A 21,258-nucleotide genomic window follows, 5' to 3' on the forward strand; every position below is an offset into this window, starting at 1 on the left:
ACGTGCCTTCTGCAAGGCGAGCTGCATGACATGGTGGAGGATGCTGGGGCAGGCTGTCTGCAAGAGCTCAGCCAGAGGAGGTGCGGCTGGCTGGCTGCATCTTACCCTTGTGTTAGACAGCAGCTCCTGCTGAGCTTGTGCCTGAAGGAGCTGCTGCCTTGCACAGAGGAGAGCTGGATTTTCTGCCTGTGCGAGGGACTGGCTCTTGCCAGGAGTTGGCTCTGCGTGAGGTGGTTCTGGCTGAATTTAGAATGATGTGCTCAAGCTTCGCCTCCCTTCCCCCTACTTTGAGGACTGTATGGCACGCTGCTGGTCCATTATGTCCTATGTTACCCTGCCAGTAACCTCAACAGTTTTACTGTGACTGCTTTTAGAGAACAATGTGCAACTAAGGCTGGCCAGATCCAGTTTGAAACTGCTAAAACCAAACCTCTCTCAAAAACCTAGACTAAATTGAATGTGGTGGTGTTTCATGTTTTGAATAAAAAGAAAATTAAATTCTGATAAATGTCAACCTTTTTACAGTAGTGGAGATAATTTACCTTCATTTGCAGTTAAGGTCTCTCTGGAAGGTAGAGATGGTTTCTGCAATAAACCAGAAGGAAACCAAACATTAAATGGCATATCACTTGTACAGCAAATGTTTATTTTTTCATACTTTCCATGAACTAGTTTACATTTAGAATTGACAGCATCCTGGCAGGATTAGGAGGTAGGGACATGGCCATTCTGTGAAGAGTCTCTAATTCTATGACCTTGAAGCTTGGGATTTTGCAAAGTAGATTTGGAAAGAATCCCAGTTTGTGTATATAAATAGATGGACAGAATTAAAATCTAGAGATGCATGCCTTTTTTTTCAATGTAAGTTTATAGTGTAACAAATTGCTCGTTCTTATCCTAAGTCCAAAAATGAAGTCTATCCCAAATACTTGAGATGCAAAATTAGAATATTTTAATCTTTGTCAAGCTATTTTGACAATTGTCTGAATTTTGTTTTACTGAAAATTAAACTGTCAGTTTAGCTCATAGTAAAAACTTGCCCAACTTTCCAGTTTCAATTTTTTTTCCCCCATCTTGAAACAATGATAATAAACTGTCAGTTTCAAAACATTTTTCAAATTAATTTCTTTGAAAGTTTCAACCAGTTCTCTCACTTTCTCCCACAAGAGGTTTTGAGGTATTTTTCTAATGATGAAATACTTACTGAAAATAGTCTGACAAATTCTGGTAAAATCCTGCATCTTTCTTGAGGTATCACTCACAATAAATCCATGTTCCCCATATGCAGCCCTATATATTTCAGGGAATACTTCTGAATGGCCTGTGTTCCCAGTTATTTCTCATGTTATTCAGTTCTTGCACTGTTTTTATTGTTACATCCTAGAGTATTGAATCCAAACATCCCTTTAATCAAAATGTTTTTCTGCTTGAGCTTTCTCACTGCTGCGCTGTTCATATAACAGCACCCGAATATTTCCTTTCTTTATAGCTCTCTTTCCCCTATTGTCTTTATGCATTTATGCCATGCCCAAATTCACGATAAAATTGTTTTACAATAAATTAAAAATCACTTGTAAAATTATTGTTTGATTACACAATTACAAGTCAACTTACTGGTGAACTTACTACATTAGAAGTTTTCTTTCTGCAGATTGAAGGAAAAAGAAGAGTATGGTTACTTAGCAGATAGATACATGAATTCATTTAGCAAGTAAGCATCAGGTTCATTGAGTCCCAAGATATTTCTGGCCAATATGGGATGCATCTCCTTATTACATAGCTTTAGCACTTGGGGAATGTGGGGGGGAAATAAAAAAAATAATAAAAGTGTCAGCTGTAATGTAGGTACTCAGGAAAGGTACTTATGAGGTGCTCTGTCCAGTACTTAAGATGACAACTTGGTTGGGGCAGAAGAGTTTTAATGAAACACACTCCTTCCCACATTTATAGGCATGCATGTGCTATTGCTGCAGTATGAGACTAAACTAAGTAAGCCAGCCAGCATTTGCCATCAGTGACAGACAGTGAAAGACAATGCCACCAGCATAGAAACAACATTCCTCCAGAAATAACAAAATTAATAGCTTGCCTTTAACCTAGTCAGGTTATCTTTAATGAATGGCAATAAAAATTACTCCTGAATTCTGACTGCCATAGGCAAGGGTAGTTAGGACTTGGCTTCTAATACACCTACTAACCCACCCTCATCAAAGAAGTGTTTATTATTTTTTACTCACAGGCCCCTTGGCAATGGAGACGGAGGTGGTCCAGTGGGAAATCTGGATTCTTGTGTGCTATTGAAGCTATGATCTAGAGATGCAAATGACATATTTAGTATGCAGTATTAGCTGCAACTGAACAGTCGATTTTCCTCACTGCCATTTCAGTGTTAATGTAATAAAAGTAAAAAATATCCATTGGTTTAATTTTTTTCTTAACATGTTTTCACATTCCTTATAGTTGAAAACAGTTCAGCAACATTTCTTGCTTATTGCTGACTGTTATGGATAAAATTTACACTGACACACTCCACTACATGCTATAATTAAGGTCCCCAGTGACATACTGCAAACAAATCTCACTCGTATTGCCATGTTTTCAGTGCAGAATACTTACTTTCATGATTATTGTTTGCTTCATGTTCCTGTAATGGAAAAATCTGTTAGATTTGATAAGAAACTATTAAAAAGGGAATTATTAAATGGGAAGTGCATAAACAAATAATCTGGTCTTGGTAATCTGCAGTGATAGTTAAAGAAATATTTGCACAGAATACATATAATACCCAGAATACTTTTCATCGGCTTTTATGACAACATTTGAGAAATTTTAACAAACATCAATCTAATTTTGAACATTCTAATAACCTTGAGATTGCTTGTAGTATTGAGAAAACTGCCCCGAAATTTGCAGAGAGACCTTTTCGTTCATGTTTCATGATGGGGCTGGAAAGCAGAAATTTTGCAGCAGATTCGAATATACTAAGAACATATCTTTGACTGAATAAAGGATACAGAGTAAACTGTCTTTTCACCGTGCTAGAACTGAACTGATCCAACTCATTCCCTGTCTTCTTTTGAGATGCTTTCTTTTGATGCCCACTTCTTGTGTTTTAGGGAATCGGACTCCCATATGATAAGTATCTTTCAAAGAGGCACCAGTTATTAATTTGTCCATCTTCTTCCACCAGGCTAATGGCTTTTCACTAATGTTGGTCACAAATGCATCCATTCTCTGGTTGGAGAGGTGTAATCCATCACCCAACAGTTGAAAGAGTGAGATGTGGAGAAATTTTTCTCCCAGTCAGCCCTGGCCTTTGAGAGGAACTAGGGTTACAGTTCTGCTAACATGATCACTGCTGGTTACTGTTGAAAATGGATTGAATGGGAGCAGTTAACAGATGTTTTGGTTATTGTTTTGTTTTGTCAGTGTGCATAGTCAGGGATGGAAAGGCACTGCATTGAAAAATGTTATGCTCATTGCCATGTTTTTATTTAAAACTGTAAGGGTTGGCCATTTACACAACAAGCAAAGACCCAAAAATTTGTACTATGCTGGGTAATTCCTTCCTAGGCTGACTCTTGTGCCAAACTGGGTAACTGCAAGTACCCAGGAGCTGAATACACCCATTGTATGGATGAGTGTTTGTTTGGGAGATCCATCCTTGATGCTGTAACTAACTCAGTCTGTGGCCGCAGCAAAACAATAGTGTCTCTTGATTGTCTGCAAAGCTAAGATGATATCCATCTCAGAGGTAAGCTCTGAGAATGTTAATGGAGAGGTTTCAGCTGCAATATGGCACTCGATTCTGTTCTGAAGCAGTATTCTTTTTAGTGCTGATCAGAGAGTAGAATTTCTGTCCAACATTCTCCCTTCAGAAGGATCTCCTCCCCCTCTTCCCCCTGTTGTGATGTTGTGATGAGGTGGAAGGGAAACTAAAATGCTGCTCTAGTTGTATGCACACCCCCCTCACCCCAAATACTTGGTATAATTAGAAATTTAAGGACTGAAAGCAGACTATAAGATGTTCTTATACTGCCTGCATTATGTTACCATAATGGCTAATGCTATGGTATGACCCCAATTTCCTGATTTTCTGTGTCTAATTTCTCTATGTAGTTATTGGTAGACTATTTCTTAAGGACCAGTCACAGCATTGGGCTGGGATAGAGTTTGAGGCACGTAGCTTTTGGCACAGATACTGTTGAAGCTACTGTCACCCTGCTTCTTGGTAGTTAGCTCCTCATACACAGCTGCCCTTGTGGTGGCACAACTATTAGTAGAGCTCTGGTGCAGAACAATTTATGGAATTAATCTGGATGGAAAAAGAGCCTTCTGTGCATTTGCTTTTGCCCATTTGCTGGTGCTTAGCAAGTTTCCAAGTAGTTTGCTTCAAAAAACCTTTGTTCCAGCACAGTGGACAGACTAGGGACAAGAGTAGAGGAAGAAGAGGAATGACTCAACCACAGCCTTAGGAGCCCAAATCTTGTACTTACTCCACGGACTGCATTTTCTAGTGATACTGGTTACTCAGACTACGCATTTTAGAAGGGTTACATTTTCAGAAAGTATTAATTATTCATCATCCAAGAGGAATGAAGCTCAAGGAAGATGCTTCAGAGTCGGCAAAATCACCCACTGCTACTGAAAGTAAGGTTCCTGGAATTCAACTGGTGTTTCTTAGTACAAGAAATTATTTTTGTGAACTGAAACGTACATCCCTTAAAATACTTGAAATTTTTCTTGGATCAATACAGATATTCAATGCTTTTTAGTCCAAAAGATTAATACCCACAATTACAACATTAGATCAATCTGATATTCAGTCATCTGTTTCTGTTACTTAATCCAGATAATAAAAAGCATCCATCTATTTACATACATAAAACACAGAACAGCCTAAATTTAATACATTCTTTTATAGTAGCACACTAATTACTCACTGGTTTTGGATGAAGACGATTTCTGGGAAGAGGCAAAATATTTCTGGAAAATATACACAGTAAGTTGAGTAGGATTTACTTATTTAATTGCTTGGCTTAGATAATGTGTTTCAAGATCTTTAGAAGAGGAGTTCTGCAGTGAATGGATTTAATTGCAGCTATGCACCACTGTAGTGGTTGTGGTGATGCTGTGCCCTTAGCGTGGAACTGCTCTAGAAGAGCTTCTGTCCTGGACCTCAGGTCCCCTGCGACTGTGCACAGGACCTCAAACACTGTAATACACACATGGATGCCACCTACTCTTCCTGGCGTATATGGCCTATTTTGTAAAATGATGTTCTAGAGGTGAGGCAGTGGTTATGGAGCAGCTCCCTATGCTTCTGAGGACTTCTGGAGTGAAATAGGCTGCATAATCAAACTTCCTTTGCCTCTTTTCCTCCAGAGGCTTGGAATATAAATCATTGATTTACTGTGTCCAGTTTCTTTAAAAGCAAACCTCTGCCCCATCCCCTGCAAAAAATCTCATTTGCAAGGATGCAAAGATGGGTGATAGGACTTCAAACAGGTTTGCAGGGATATTTTATGCCTGCACTGGATCCCTAATGGGATATTCAAGAAGATGGTACCCATTTGGCAAGCTGACTTGAATACAGAATTTTGTAAGGAAACGAGAACTTTCAATTCTTACCTTGTTCCTACATCCCTAGTTATTTGTATGTCCTGACAATGGCTTATTGTCTGAGGGCTACACAACAGAGAGGAAAAAACTTTGTTTCCTACTGATAGAAGCTGCTGTTGACTTACCTGGAAGTATGCAGCTTAGGTGACTCTCTGGTCCTGCTGTGCACGTGGGAGTGCTCCATATTCTGAGCAGGCATAGATGGAAGTGGCTTAGCAAGCCTAGTAAAATATGAATTAAGAAAGAAAATTATATTTAACAACAGGGAGTATAAAAGCAACCTCTCTTTCTCCCCCCCCCCCCCCCCCCCCCAATTCTAAAAAAGTACCTTTTAGAATTATTTCTTTTTAATATATGTTATGTTTGGGTTACCAAAATTAACACAGAAATGAATGATAATCTTAGTGTAGATAATCTAAAGAGAGAATTACTGTATCTTCTAGAGAGATTTATCAAACTTTCAGTATCTAGATGAGAAAACATATTTTCTGACAAGTTTTAAATAATGCACAAACATTCATAGCAGTGGGTTACCTAGTTACCGGTGGTGGTGCTGGTTTTTCCTGTAAGAGAAAATGCACTGAATTATTTGGTTGCTTTCTGATTTCATAAAACATATCTTATGATTCTATTTATGTTATCTTATATCTTATTTTCATGTTGTAGTATAGATTTCTACTAGAACTCTGGTAATCTGCACTAGGATGGGGGAGGCAAGAAGTCACCACCAGTAAATCTGTGAAGCCCCGATCCTGCTTTGGCCATATGTCATGTCAGTACCAGCAAGTAGGAAGAAAATGACTGTGTCAGAACTGTCATTGCTACTTTGCTGCAGTTCTGCTTCTGGAAAGCATTGCCTTAGGCTGCTGCTTCCCAGACTGGATCACTATCACGCAGGACTGGGAAACTTCAGCCCCTTCCCATTTACTCTGTTCTGCAGATCTTTTGAATTGATTTACCAGCTTTTCCGTGAAGGAAGCATCAGAAAGTTTTAAGTACAGACAGAGATTAATTCCCGTTCTTCCCCTTTGAAAGACTGATTTTTATTTTTTAATTTTTTTTACAATCACGTTTGTGCCCTGCCTGAGGGCAATGTGAGTCATAAACTGTAGAAAGGCCTTACCTCTTCTTCAGGAACCTCGTAGACTTCTGTAAGACAGAAAGGAGAATCTGCTCAGAGCTTGATTCTGTCTCCAAAACCCTGGGATAGTCTCACCCCTGGTCTTCTACTGGGGACTTCAGGAAAAGTCCCAGGAAGCCTGATAAACAGTCACCTGTGTATGAACCTTCCCCCCACCCCACAACCTTTTTTTTTTTGTTCTCTCTCCCACCCAGCAAGGTGAATGCTTTTGTTCTGCAAACCTGGGACAGTTTGGAAAAGATATGTTATCACACATGTGGTAGCATTTAGCCTTTTCTTGACTCTCTGGGAGGAAGAGCTCAGGTGAGTACTAAATATAAGCTGGCTCATTTGCACGGCCAATATCAGCATCTTTGATGTATTAAAATACATCTCTCTCTGTGTATTTTAATTCACAGATATTGAAAACCAAAACCACCAGCATCCTTATCTATGTCCAGGTTTTTTTGCAATGAAAATTGAACCATATTTCCACAACTCGTATCAAGCTTCATCCCTTTTATTGGGCTGAAAAGCATCCGAGTTCCCACCAGGGGGAGATGTTTTATTTTTCTAGTAACATCGGTCAGGAGCTGGTTGTTGCTCGACACTAATTTACAGAAAGGCTAAGATGGAAAAAGGCATTTTAAAATGTCTGAGAAGTAACTGACAAAATCTTAAGTAATTCAGAAAAAAAAATTTTTGTAGTTTACGACTTGAAAGCTAAACACATTGCTAATGAATATGACAAGACTTCTACAGAACTGTGTGGTTAGGCTGTAAAGGTTACTTTGCAAGCAACTAATGAGTGATGAGGATATGCAAAACAACCTGGTGTTAGCACAGCTAAAGAAGATGAACAAAGTATATCTGCACTTACAAAAGTAAATCTGATTTCACTGCTTTTGTTTTGTTTTCCAAATAAATTACTCTTTGTAGAACATAAATGGGAACATTTATCACAGGACATGGAAAACATCAGCCTAGACAGAATTTCTTCAAGGTTCAATCTTGATACGGTTTTAAGGTATTGAGTCTCGATTCCTACAGTGAAATGGGATTACTAACATACAGAGTCCTATAATTGTCTTTGCTATATTGATCCATTTGCATTCCACCGCTAGAGCATAAGACTAAAAATAAATCACTTTGGGGCAAATGACTTTTTCTATCTTTGTTCTTGCTTAAAACAGATTTACTATTCAAGCTAGGCAAAACAAATACTACAACACAGAAAAGCCTAAAGGAGAACATATTTTTGTTTTACTGAAGATGTCATATAGTTTGTGTTGTGAATACATGAAGTGTAATTTCATATTCCTCAGTCTCAGATTATTTTAACAGTGATACAAACTCCACATACCTTGCATATCAGAAGTAAGAGGTGGCTTTGGAGAAGTAGGGGGGGCTGACTTTGTTGTCTTCAGAAATGTGTTCACAGGAGCTAAAAACATATTTTATTCATATACATATATAATTATGCATATGTGTGTATAAACACACACATATATAAAAATACGCATATGTATTAAAAACTAACAATTTAACATTTATAAAATAAGAATAAATATTAAATAGGTCCAGGTGACAGCCTTTTTGTGTGACCACGAACAAATCAACTGAGGCAGAAAGCAGCTTTCATTTTAAAAGAGAAACATTATTTAGTGTTCATGCCTCCTGAATAGGTTTGATACTGTCAGTAATGCCAGAGAGGAGGACTACACACTCTCTCTGTTTACTTTTCACCTTTGGACTGTAGTAGTTTCACTCTCCAGCTGAATATACTTCAAATAGTGAGGTAAAAAAGTAATGAATCAAAGTCTGTCTTTATCTACCGAAAATCTGAAAATGCTTGTTCTTCTCTTGAGGCAAGCAGAATTTTAATGCTGTGGCTCCCTTGGATGAGAAAGGAGATCACATAACATGAAAACCTTCCTTGTTGTACAAGGGCTGGACTTTGAAACAGCTGAGCAAGAGAGGTGGGAATTAAACAGGGCTTCCAATAAAAAAAATATTTTTCCTTGGCCTTGTCATGGGCAAAAGGAGCCAACTGCCTTTTCTGCAGGCTGCATCGCATTTATTAGATGCACTTCCACTCTATGAACCTTAGAAATAGACATTAATTTGACCCTGATCCATTTTTTCCACTGTTGTTCCTAACAAGGCAGTAATCATTAGCTTAAATGACTAAAACTCACATTTTGTAGGTAGTGACATGCTGCTTTCTGTGGGTTCAATATAGTTATCATCGTCATTGTCCACTGGCACAATGTAATTATCCTATGAGAAATGCAGGACAAAAATCTACCAGTTAAACCTCTATCATATCAACAAACTGTTGGGATAGAAACCCTGGCAGCAGTTTACAATAGTTGCCATTTCACAGTGACTGCTATTTCAGACATTTATCATCCTATGTGGATGGGATTCCCCAAGACTGAAACCCCTTTACCAAAGTACTCCAATTCCAGACTAGTGGGTAAAAACCCTCCCATCCCCTTGGTCCTGGGGTAACCTTTGAGGTTGCCTGCAGCTTGTTATGTCTAAAGAACCTCTTTCATACTTGAAGTAGGCAGATATCCCCTAGGAATCAGCATGGTACTTGCAGGTCACTGTTTGTGATGTACAAAATTATTTGCACCACAGAAGCTAAGAAAGAGACCAGGCCACAGCATTGCTGCGTAGTCTATCTTATGATTGGTGACATTTAAACTGTCAAAACAAGTATATCTACAAACATTACCTCATCATCACTACACTCCTTAGGCTTCGGTGGTACTTTTGGTTTTCCAGCAGGTGATGGCAATGGCAGAGATGGCACGGATGGTTTCTTTGGTCTAGACATGGCTGGACTGGGTGTACTTGGGAGAGGTTTGCTGATGGGAGGGAGCTGCTGGTGACTGGTGCGATTGTCTTTTAATATGGAAGAAAACAACAATTTCAGTTAAAATTAGTCTGGACAATCTTCTATTACCTGCAAACAAGTCTTCACTGTGGTTGCAGATCAGGTCAAAAGGCAGACCTGAGTGTGTGCTGGTCCTGATGTTGAGACTTGCGTGAAAAACAAGTGTTACGCAGCACAAAGAGTGGGACTGAAACACGTATTATGCAAGGTCCTCTGGGGTGTCATTTTAAAAATTCCTCCCCTTCTCAAAGAACATGTAGGTGAAGTGCTGATAAACTTTTATGAGTACATATGTGTCATTTTAGCACCTTGATGATTATTCTATAACAAATAACAGTCTTGTATCATACAAAAATGGAAGCAGCAGCACGCCTCTGTTTCATTTCCCCATGGCTCAAATCTTCATCTAACTGAAGTTTCGATCACTTCAGTACTATCTGCCTATGGTTGAAAAGAATAAAAACAGGAAGGAAAAACATCTTTATGCTGGACTGGTGTAAATAAAATATTGATCCTGTCCTGTTTTTCTGGATATTCATCCTCCTCAGTATCAATCTTGGAGAAGAACATGAAGTGAATATTTAGGTTCCTTTGTCGTCTTACTGTTTTTGGAATAATGATCTGAGATACAGAAAACATTAAGAAGGGACCTGTCCAGTCTTATGTGCTTAATCTTCAATATGAATTGCTACATTAAAATATGCAGATGGATCTGGAGCCAAGTTACTGATACCTCCTACACTGCTGCCTGAATTTATTAGTTAGTAGATGTCTAGGGCACATTATATCAAAATTCTAAACATTGCTACCAGCAATACCAACTTGTTTCATTCTGTAATAACAAATCATACCCCTGAAAGCTGAAGACCTGTCAGAATTAAAAGCAAACTCTTGAGAAAAGGACAGTTTAGTCCATTTGAGGCCACTTCTCTTCTGGTACTGATAAATAAGCAATTATCAAGCTGACATAGCCAAATATTCTATAATTACCTGCATATTCACCCCTAGAAATAGGGAATGCAGAGGGTATCTTCTTTTTCTCCTGCTCACTTGGAGGCGGCTCATAGCTGTCATCAGGATTCTCTTCACTAGGGACTACATACATCTCAGAGTCAGAGTGGTCATCCGGATTTTCATAATCACTGTCCTAGAAAGACAGAACTTCCCATTTCTCATCTCATAACATACTTACAGCTTCATAGCAGTGTATGACACAGATATTCTTGCAGGAATACAATTAATTGAAAGGACATGTTACACTCCCTTTTAGTGCTCCCTCTCTAAACAAATAGTCAATCCTGTCTGCCTCCCCTTCAGCTCCTCCCAGAATGTTCCTCCTCCTATGTCCTTGCTATCTCCAAGGACTCCTTTCACACCAAGAGCTCAGCCTTCAAATTATGGACCAATAGCTCTTTACCCTTCACAGGACAGTTTCTTCCTAGCTCCAGCTGTGATTCTTGATGTGTCCTGTCACTTCTTCTCCCTTTCCTATTAAAAGGATACCCAGGATCTAACTTCCAAAGGAAATTAGTCGCTTCAGGTTGGTGGTTGTACTATTACATTATGCGGCTAATGACCATGACTTGCTTCCTTCTAATGTTCTCTAAAATCTTATCAGAAGTTTCTCATTTCTACTAAAAAGTGGCTTTTCCCTCCTCACCCCTCCCACCCTCTCTCCCCAAAATAGATCTTAGTTTCTGAAATCACTATTTAGTTTGAAAAGTCCCTCAAACCAATGCCATGGGCTTACTTATCCCAAAAGCTTAGCATCCTTAGCTACCACTAGCTTCACAGTGTACTTCTAAGTTGCACATAAAAAAAATGGAGGTAGCTAAAAATCAGTGGCTACTTGTGAATAATCCTGATGTTACAAATAACATATCAGCAGTATTAAGTTCAACCACAAGTAGATGATTTAAAAATAAACTTTTTTTATTATTGCTTGAGCTAACTTGTTGCCACAGTAACCTCCTACTACCCCAAAATACGTACTTACAAAATCATCTGACCATTGTTCCTCTTCATTGTCTGCATGTTCTAAACCAAAGCATCAGAGTTATTTAAGGAGATAGAATAGCGAACATAAAAGTTTACGTTATTCTTTCAATCTATACTTATCACATTCAGTTAAAAAAGAACGGTCAAAATTTCTTAAACAGTTCAGAGCAACACACCTGGTTCAGATTGAATAGCAAATTAAATGCCTGCTTGCTTGTTTTTGATAAATTGTTTCAGAGCTGTTTGGAAAGCATTAGAAAACGGCAAATTGCACATGGTCTGAACAGCAGAGCATGCACTTTATACAGAGCATCCTGCTAATGCATCTCATTTTTAAGTAGGAATAATGTTTTCTACATAACATAACTATTGCTGATCTCTGGGCCTTCCACTTTCTTGTTTCTTAGTCAAAGCTCCAAGACAGCACACTAATTACAAGCATTTACATTAAACATGGAACTAACTTCCAAACTCTGTTCTCTTTGCTTCAGTTTTTGTATCACTGTTTCCTTAATGAGATAGCTGTTAACTTGTAAAAACGGGCATGAACTAGCTTGTCGGCAATGCTGTATGATAAGCAAATATAGTTCCACCTCTAAGATAACAATAACAATAATAATAATGATAACAATGCAGTTTAAGTTTACATTAATACAGCCTTACCTGCAGCATAATCCCTTTGTGGTAGACTTGGTGGAGTTTTTTTTTTTAGCCTGTAAACAATAATTATTACATTTACGATATAATAAGTAACATTCAGTAGAAGGCAGCGTTAGTCAAACATAAAAAAAGCTCATAACAAGATACCTGCAGCTGAAGAAATACAGATTATCATCACAGATGCTTAGCAAATAGCTGCAGGAGAATGCTTTGAAAAGCTAGAAACAGATAAGAAATTAGAATCTGAGATTTTTATTTTTGTTTTCCTTAGAACATATATTGAAGGAACAGCTTCCTTGACCACTCACCTTCCTCTTAATTTCCAGTGCAGAAACAGATAACATAGAGGGCAGAGATAAATGCACGTCAATCTGAAGATGAAAATCTGTTCAGGCTCACAGAGGCTTTGCTAAGACTATGGCATAAGTGATGCAGCACTCTCCCATTGTATTTTTATAACTAATGTTATAAAAATGTAATGTTATTTTGCATTCACTTTATTTTCTGATTAATGTTTAAACGTAAACCAGGTCTCTCAGGGCCAGATTCTGCTTCCACTTACTATTATTTTATGGTGTTATGCCCTTTTTTTTTTTGGTAAATGCTGTTATAATGGCATTTGTAATACCAAGTGATTTGAAAGATAATTTGTATAAATACTGAAAGGATCTTTGTGGCTTCGAGAAATACATATATATATTTAGCAAACAGGAGTATACATATATGTATGTCCACTCCTGTTCATACATATATATGTGTGCCTATATATTTATACTCCTGCTTGTACATTGCAGCTGTCCAGAAGACACTGAATTACGGTCAGCTGATATATTATTTCGTTACTCTGTATTAAAAAAAAAAAAAGGAATTTGTGTTTAACTCAAAATTTAATGTGCACGTATGACATGAGAGGCCTTTGCTTTTTGTAGCCATATAAAACATTAGCACAATTTACATTAAAATAATTCTTCAAAGTGACTTTTGAACATTGTCTGACAGCTTCTCTGCAGCACTGATGAGACCTCACCATGGACCTGAACCTTTGTCCACTGAATTGATGACTTCACTCATTCTTCCACCAGGTTCTAACAAATTTGTTTGCAAAAATAAGCAAATTATTTACAAAAAAATTGTCCAGAAAGAATTTAAAATGTTTTCTTGTGATCTCTAAGAAATAGACACTCAGTATTTAGGTCCTGAGATGCTGCTTAAGTATCATTGTTCAGGTACCAACGTAACTCAGGGTGGTGGCATGCTGGCACTAAGACATCAATTGACAAAGTTTTCCCATCTGTTCTGAGAAATACTTTGGCTAGTTTTGAGTTGAATTAATAAAATTCTGTTGTTCAGATAGTCGCATACACACAAATTGTACATGCATGAATCAATGAGTGGTACAGGCATTGCTAAAGCTTAACACCCCCTTCCCCTCAACCAATCTAGGCACATAATTTTTGAAGTGCTTGCCTGTTTTGTTCATTACTAACAACACTAACAAATAGATAGCTGCCTCCTCCAAGTCTAAAACTTCCTGCAGCGTAACATAATTTAGTATACAAACAGTAAATTAAAAAGCATTCTCAACAGCCCTGCAGTTGTCTTATGTCCAGGTTAGCACAGGCATGTTAGAAAGAGAAATCCAGGGCCACTGCCAGGGCAGATCTCAGGTCTTGGGGAGGCTGGACCAAAATCTATTCATGTACTTTGCAGCATGTCTAGCCTGAGTTGTTCAGAGACAGTGAATAGCGAAACTGAGAAAATAGTAAGAGGCTATCTGGGTCACAGTGTAAAGTATGTGGCTTAAGCCACACTATGTATTTCCAAGCTGCTAAGCAGAAGACATCAACACTTTGTCTCAGGCCCTGTAAATCCTGGCAATGGCCCCAAAAGAAAATGTAATTAGGTTATAATGAAAGCATATGAAGCACAGAACAGAGGTCTGTGTCTAGGAAGCCTATCATGCCATTGTGCAGCTCTGAAATAGCATACCGATCCCAAGTATCTTTCCCAGTTTTGCAAATTAAGGCCACTTGTTCATTTTGGAACCTGAATATCAATAGAAAAGAAATAATATTTCTGTCACAGAGCTGAAATAATTCACAGCCATATCTGTATTTGCTAGAATCTCTTCAAATATGTTACTGATTCTAAAATTCAAACCCACTTAAAAATATTTCTTACTGTACTGGTATGACTTAGTGAGTGCCCAAACTGGACTCTAGACTCTTTTGAAGTGAACTGGAGCTTCACTTTGCGAGAGCCAGAACTTTACCCAATGTGTAAACCACAGTGCAAGCTCAAAAGACATAACCCCTGTGCCAACCTAGCTATTTCAGATTCTGACATCCACATAGATGCTTGCAGAGTGACAGTTGACTCCATCCTGTTCCCCTGAAGTTAATGAGAAAGGACTGAGAGAATCAAATGCCATCCAAATGAGCATACATATTTAAGTGGAAGACAGACTGATTTCCTAACATACCTTTTAATAGAGTTATATAAAGGCTATAATAGAGTTATATAAAGGCTATAATAGTTGGAAACCCAACTATTTCAATTTAAAACACAATATATTCCAAGATTCCCCTTCTATAGGCTGCTGAGGTTGATCCAACAAAACATTTAGGCTACTAAAATACTGACTTACCTACTAACATATCTTTACTGAGTCGAGTATTTATAGTATGTATTAGTCCTAAGGTCACTAGATCATTACACTTGTGATTAAAAGATAAATTAATTGAACTTTGCCAATAAACTTTTTCAGAGTTCCAAACAGGTGCAATCCAGATGATAGATCAAACTCTTTCTGAGCTGTATTCTCATGACCTAGTGGAATAGTTTGTTACAGCTTTGGAAGTATCTGGTAGTTGTACAAAATAAAATTAATCAGAAGCTTTTAAACCATCTGTCATTACTACTCTTCCACAGATTTTCTTTACAATGTGCTGTGGCAGTGAAATGGCATATAGCTGTGATTTATTTATCTTCACTTTGATAAAATATTGTTACATTAATAAAATCCTGGCACTCAAAATATTCTATTCAGCTACGCATTGAAATTCATGTTTCCTCAGAATACAGTTAAAATTAGGTATTATACTTTTCCCTGGCTTCTAAGTGTGGTACATCTTGATTTAGCACTTTTCTCTCATTGTTTGGTCCATAAAATACCACTTTTCCCTTTGCCAAGGGTTTGATCATGGATGTCTTCTAGTTGCAGCTATGCGGATTGAAGGGACATTTAGTCACATAACTCCATTTTTCTGTCTTAAGTTATAGATGGTTTAGAAAAATGGACCAGACAACTCTGAAATAAAAACTTACCCAACTAAAAAGCTGGATAAAGCAGATGAGACGCAGATGCACTTCTTTCCATTTTTCAGGTCAGGTGGCAAATGTGATTTCAAGAAATGGACATATTTGGATTGCGTTCAGTTAGATGAATACCTAAAAGTGCATGATTTCTGATGGCTTTGCAAGGAAGTTTTGATAGGATATGATATTGCAATGAGGTGAGTAACCTGAACTTCTAGTTTCTTACTCAACACTGTAGGCAAGCATGTGTCAAAACTTTAGGGTGAAATCCTGACTTTGCTGTATATGCAGTATGACTTTTAGCATTGACTTCAATGCAGCTAGGACTCCACTGAATCAAGCCTAGAGGCTTAAAGCTTATGATTAATATGAGTGCTGTGTCCGTATTTGCAGTGTGTTTCAAGCATAGGCAACTGTCCTTCAGTGTGAAGCTTCTGATTTCTCTCTGACTTCCCTGTTCTGTATTATCAATGATGTGAATATGAAAAAATGCTCCCAGGTCTCATTATTTATACAACTTTGGCTATACCTATTGCTTCTACACCTGTGCAGATGTCCTCTTTGACATCGTGATCTGCACAGCAGCTGGGACTCCAGTACTGTAAACAGTTTTGCATGTGATTAAGAACAAGCAGCTGAATGCTTTCCTGCAGTGGGCAATATTTTTAGTGTCAGAAAATTTTGATTCAGGATGGGGAATAAACAACAGGGACTTTTAAGCAATGGAGAAACAATCTGCAGTTTTCTCTTCTGTTACCACTACTGTTCAGGCTGCTTTCCTTAGACTTGTAAGACACACAAGGGTAGTAGACGTATCCCTCCCCACGTGCACACGAATTAAATTAGAGAGCAAGACACTTGATCCGAGAAAGTAGTTTTCTGCAAGCAAGAGCCAATGCAGATTTTAGAAGTGTTTTAAGAAATATTGGTGACAAGTCAGATGTATTTCATGAGTATTCAATCATTCAATTTCAGTAGCAGAGGCTTACAGTATGCATTTGTGTGACAACTTTAGGCTTGGGATAAGCAAGTACACTATTTGACTTCTCTAAAATTATTTCTACTTATACTTGAACTTGATTAAAATGATGTTTTTCCATCACACAGATAAACTCCAAATCTGTGCTACATATAGCCAATTTTTTTATACAATTTTTCCTACCTCACTCATGTTTACATCCTCGACACTTAATAAAAGAATCCTATAACTGAAATGGAGGAAGTGATCAACTAGAAAACAGCATTTTTTAGAAAAAGCATCTAAAAATCAAACAAAAAGCCTCTGAAAAGGCACATTCAGGGGAACACAGCCAGTTCTAAATCTGCAAAGCTTGGCATCTCTTGTACATATCCTTATCAGTGTTGCCAACTCATGCTTTTATTGTAAGTCCTATTGTGTGCTAGGTTCAAGATCTGAGTTCTCAAGTCATGTGTAAATGTGAGAATTTTTTCTTTAATTTTTTAAAAAGTTTCTGATCTTCATAACTGCAGAAGAGATTAATATGACTGAGATGAACCACAGAAGTATCAGAAAGATTATTATATGTATTTTTTTTTACATCTCAATTTGTATTCTTATATCTGGGGGAGCTGAAATGTGAGCTTTGTGCTGCAGTCATATGAGAGTTTTTATGAGCCTGCTCTTTTTTGTAGATTTTTTTAAATCTTTAGAGAATCAAAGGATTGTAGTGTTATAGCAGCAATCTTGTATCTGACATTTAATGATGGCACCTCTGACCTTCCCAGCTTCAGCTACATTTAGTTCTTGTTATTTCTCCCTTGTCTGTCCTTCCCCTCTCACTCTCAGGAAAGGACACACAGTCACAATAATACTGATTAATAGCAGAATTCAAGTCCAGGCAATTATGTGAGACAATTTGTTGCCTTAAATTATAAACTTGAGATGCTTCTATTGTTTCTGCCATCTGCTTTCCTTTCTGAGGCATTTGAACTGGACCCACTGCAGCATTATTAACATTAACTACACTTAAACTACTACTGTGAAGTAGGAAGCCACCTTGTATTAAAAAGCAACAACAAAAAAATCCAACCCTCCCTCCCCTCCAAAAACCCACCAAAAGTCTTGACAGCCCAGAAGCTCTTCCCTGTGAGCAGGTCCCAGGTGAAACTAAGAGGTTTTGCAAATGGATCTCTGAACACAGCGGTCTATTTACATACACACTGTGCTAAATACAAAACCACACTTAGATTTAATTTATAAGATGCAAGTAGTTGAAAGAGGGTCATTTTAAAAGAAATTTTGCTTTTGTGCTTGTGTGGAAATAACAAGTACATATACCATGTGACTATGATTTACTGCAAATTGCAGCAGTGCTAGAGTGAAAGAGAATGAGTAAAGGAAAAAAGCGATCTCAACAATATATCAGGTGTTACCATCAGAGCCTGCTCAAGGTTTGTGGACAGAAACACAGCTGTGATAAAGAGGCCACAAAGGAGGGCTTGCAAGCTCAGGTTACTACTCCCGCATGGGGAATGGGAGAACCAGGTGATTACTGCTGCTCCTAGAAGTGTGTCCCCCTCCTCTGCCAAGGATAGGGGCTGCCCCACCAACACCAGCCCTGCCTGGGCTGGCAGTAGGGGCAATAGCTGAGCCAGCATGGCTTTCCAGAACTCCTGCATAGCTAAGCCAGGCAGGGCCCTATTGCATCTCCCACCAACCTACTGGTCACTTTGCATATACCTAGAATTAGCTCTTAAAATAATACATTTTCTTTGCCTTGAACTGAGCCCATCATGGTCGCTCTCTAAGAAAAAATTTAAACAGTATTTGCATGTGCCTTTTATGTACTAGAACTCTATTTCTGGAATTTAATATGGTGAGCCTAGAAACACTGCAGATACTATGTACTAATTAACTTTAAAAAGTACCCAGTACTTTTGTCGTCAATGACCCACATAAAGACAGACATCTGAATGACAAAATAGCATCCAAATGGAAGTTCAATGCAAATGAGCTATTGCATTACAAAAAAGTGTGCTAAATAGCTAATTGGTTTAAATAGATGTTTGACTGGAAACAGTGAATAGTGTATTCATTTGACAAGGATGCAGAATTACTGGAATTTCTTTCCATGTATAAATACACAAGAATATTTTATGATACTCATATGCACATGACATCAATATGCATGCTGTTCAGCACTTCTTACTAGAATAAGGATATTAAGTAATGCTGGGTTTTGTTTTATGGGACTGAAACACAGGAGGACTTAACATTTTTATGGGAGTTCTAACTATGATGTCTGACCAGTTTGTTCAAGGTGGAGCTCACATGAGCTTAGTTGCAGCAGGTAGCCTCAACAGTGGCCTGAGGAGAAAGGCACACACCCAAACAATAAGTGATGGTCATTCCCAAAGAATAAAAATGCATTTTACCTAAATGCTGTTTTTCAGGGCTACTAACACAACCTCGCATTTGAGGCCAGTTCTGCACCTACTTTGTGAAACTCTAAATGATGACAATTCTGTATGTTGCAGTCTGGACTGAAGCTGTTCACATATGCTGAACTACATTCCTTTAGAACAACATGGTCCCATCACTAAAGTACTATACTCTATGCTAGCAATCTTCCCCTAGCAAACTAGGATTGGCATTTCAAAACTTACTTTTTGAACTTGTTTATTATCCCACTTTCATTTTTCTTCATGTCATGCACCATCTTTTGAAGCTTCCTGTAAGACAGTAAAGAAAGTAAGAGTTCAAATTACCATGTGGTTGAACACCCATTTATATAAATTTAGTTGCTACAGTCTTTGCGTATGAAGTTTTCCTCCCTTTTTAACAGAGCTCTTTGGCATAATTTTGTTATCCTTAATACAATTAAGTGCAGATTAAACAACAGAGTACGTACATCAAGAAAGAACATTATTGCCTAGATTAATAGTTTAGAATATTTCAATGTTAACATTTTGTTCAGAACTGACCTTACAACACTTCACAGCTATAATGGGAATGCCCTCTGATTTCTCACTGTACATGAGTCATTTTATCAGTAAACAGTTTACCTCATTCCCATAGTGTTTGCAGTTCTAACTGGAGGGGGTAACTGGTACATTCCCAGGCCCAGGCCATCTGAGAAACCATTAGAGTATCTGTGACTCTGAACTGTAAAAACTCACTGTCTCAGGACTCCAGCTACATGGACTGATATCTGGAATCACAGATTGTTTTTATTCATCACCTGCACTGACTTCATTAAATTTTTACTTGCAATCAAGGCAGTTTAAGTTGAATCTCATTTTTTACTCAGCAAGTATAATTTAGAATCCCACCTCCCTTCTCATTTAAAAACCCACACCACTAAAATCCAGTCAGTGTCAGGAACACAGATATAACTTTCTGCAAAAGACTGATTTAACATTGAAACACATTGGAAGTCTGGTCATGCTAGAAACTGCCATAGAACACACACTTTTTTTTAGGTTTTTTTTTTTTTCACACAGTATATGTTCTTCCTGTTCACCCAAACTAATAATGTTTTATTAGACCTGAGCTGAAGGTTTTATCGCAACCAATAAAAGAAAGCAATCATTTTCTCCAAAAGGGTTTAAAAAAATTTTTGTTTTTTCCATTCTTCATAACAAGTTGTCTATGTCATTCCACATTTTAGTCTTGACTACCTCATCTCTGATGCACAATCAGGCTATCAAAAGACTTGGAAGCTTGGCTTATGAAGAGAAGTACAAGCATCAAAATATTCTTTCCTTCTTTTAAAGCGTGCTTTAAACTTGAAACATTATTCAGAACCTTGAGTAATGCATTGAGCTGTGCTAAAAAGAAACTATCTTGCAGCTTCATCATTAGTAATTACAGTTGTCTCTTAAAAACTACAGTAACTTTTTCACAGGAAATTGGAATTAGGTAGAATTAGCTAAACAAAATTGGGAAATAAGTGAACTAATGTGATTATCTGTCTGCAGTCTGTGGTTCAGGCTTAACAGACGTAGCCAAAAAAGGCATCAGGTAGCAGTTGAGTATTAGGCTTATGCTGGAAGGAACCTTCCTACCTCTGCTGCTGATTTTAGAGCAATTGAGATTTACTTAAAAGGAACAGTTAAATAACTGAGCACTTGAAAGTTTTTGGAGTCCTGAAATAAATAATAAAGCTTAATTTTAGTCCTAATACAGTTTATTAACAGAACAATCTGTTCCTTTCATTATGTTGGCTGGAATTGAAAGATACTCTGCATTTTCAGCAGCCCTGTAATACAACATGGAATATCCTGCTCTGACAGGCTACGTCATCAGTCTGATATTTAAAGACTATTCCTAGAACCTAAATCTCTCCCCAGTTTTACTTAAAAAACACAATTCAACCTATTATTTTTAGGTTCTCAACTCAGAAAAATCAAATAATGATAACAAGTGACAATTCACAAGCACATCTTTAGCTCAAACCTCCTAATTTACAGCAGAAGGATACAATATTAACTGCTAAAATATGAAAAAAAGAATAATCACTTATAGGTGTCATAAACAGGTGCATAGCAAAATGTTTTGAGATTTCCTGCAACAATGCACTACATCTATAACAATAGCTTGGATTATTATCTACACTAAACAGATTAAATCTGCAAATCTGCGGTGAAGATCTCAGAACTTCTGCTATTCCAT

At 37.7% G+C, this 21,258-nt stretch overlaps 1 protein-coding gene across 5 annotated transcripts in view; it reads right to left on the reverse strand.

Moving 5' to 3' along the window:
- Positions 1–21,258, reverse strand: part of BLNK (B cell linker) — a 102,887-nt gene that overhangs the window by 10,274 nt on the left and 71,355 nt on the right. For 3 of the 5 annotated variants that reach the window (XM_030486423.2, XM_030486422.1, XM_030486425.1), the window contains 16 exons: positions 19,251–19,316; positions 14,295–14,351; positions 12,309–12,358; positions 11,644–11,684; positions 10,638–10,794; positions 9,486–9,655; positions 8,941–9,022; positions 8,106–8,186; positions 6,746–6,771; positions 6,157–6,185; positions 5,748–5,843; positions 4,944–4,986; positions 2,617–2,644; positions 2,238–2,310; positions 1,615–1,645; positions 543–585 (listed from right to left, as the gene is read on the reverse strand). In XM_030486423.2, the coding sequence (XP_030342283.1) occupies positions 543–585; positions 1,615–1,645; positions 2,238–2,310; positions 2,617–2,644; positions 4,944–4,986; positions 5,748–5,843; positions 6,157–6,185; positions 6,746–6,771; positions 8,106–8,186; positions 8,941–9,022; positions 9,486–9,655; positions 10,638–10,794; positions 11,644–11,684; positions 12,309–12,358; positions 14,295–14,351; positions 19,251–19,316 (1,073 nt within the window). The remainder of the gene's footprint in view (positions 1–542; positions 586–1,614; positions 1,646–2,237; positions 2,311–2,616; positions 2,645–4,943; positions 4,987–5,747; positions 5,844–6,156; positions 6,186–6,745; positions 6,772–8,105; positions 8,187–8,940; positions 9,023–9,485; positions 9,656–10,637; positions 10,795–11,643; positions 11,685–12,308; positions 12,359–14,294; positions 14,352–19,250; positions 19,317–21,258) is intronic. The other 2 variants (XM_030486424.1, XM_030486426.1) reach the window with 1 other exon arrangement.

Source organism: Strigops habroptila, chromosome 5 (genome assembly GCF_004027225.2).
Source record: "Strigops habroptila isolate Jane chromosome 5, bStrHab1.2.pri, whole genome shotgun sequence".
NCBI lineage: Eukaryota > Metazoa > Chordata > Aves > Psittaciformes > Psittacidae > Strigops > Strigops habroptila.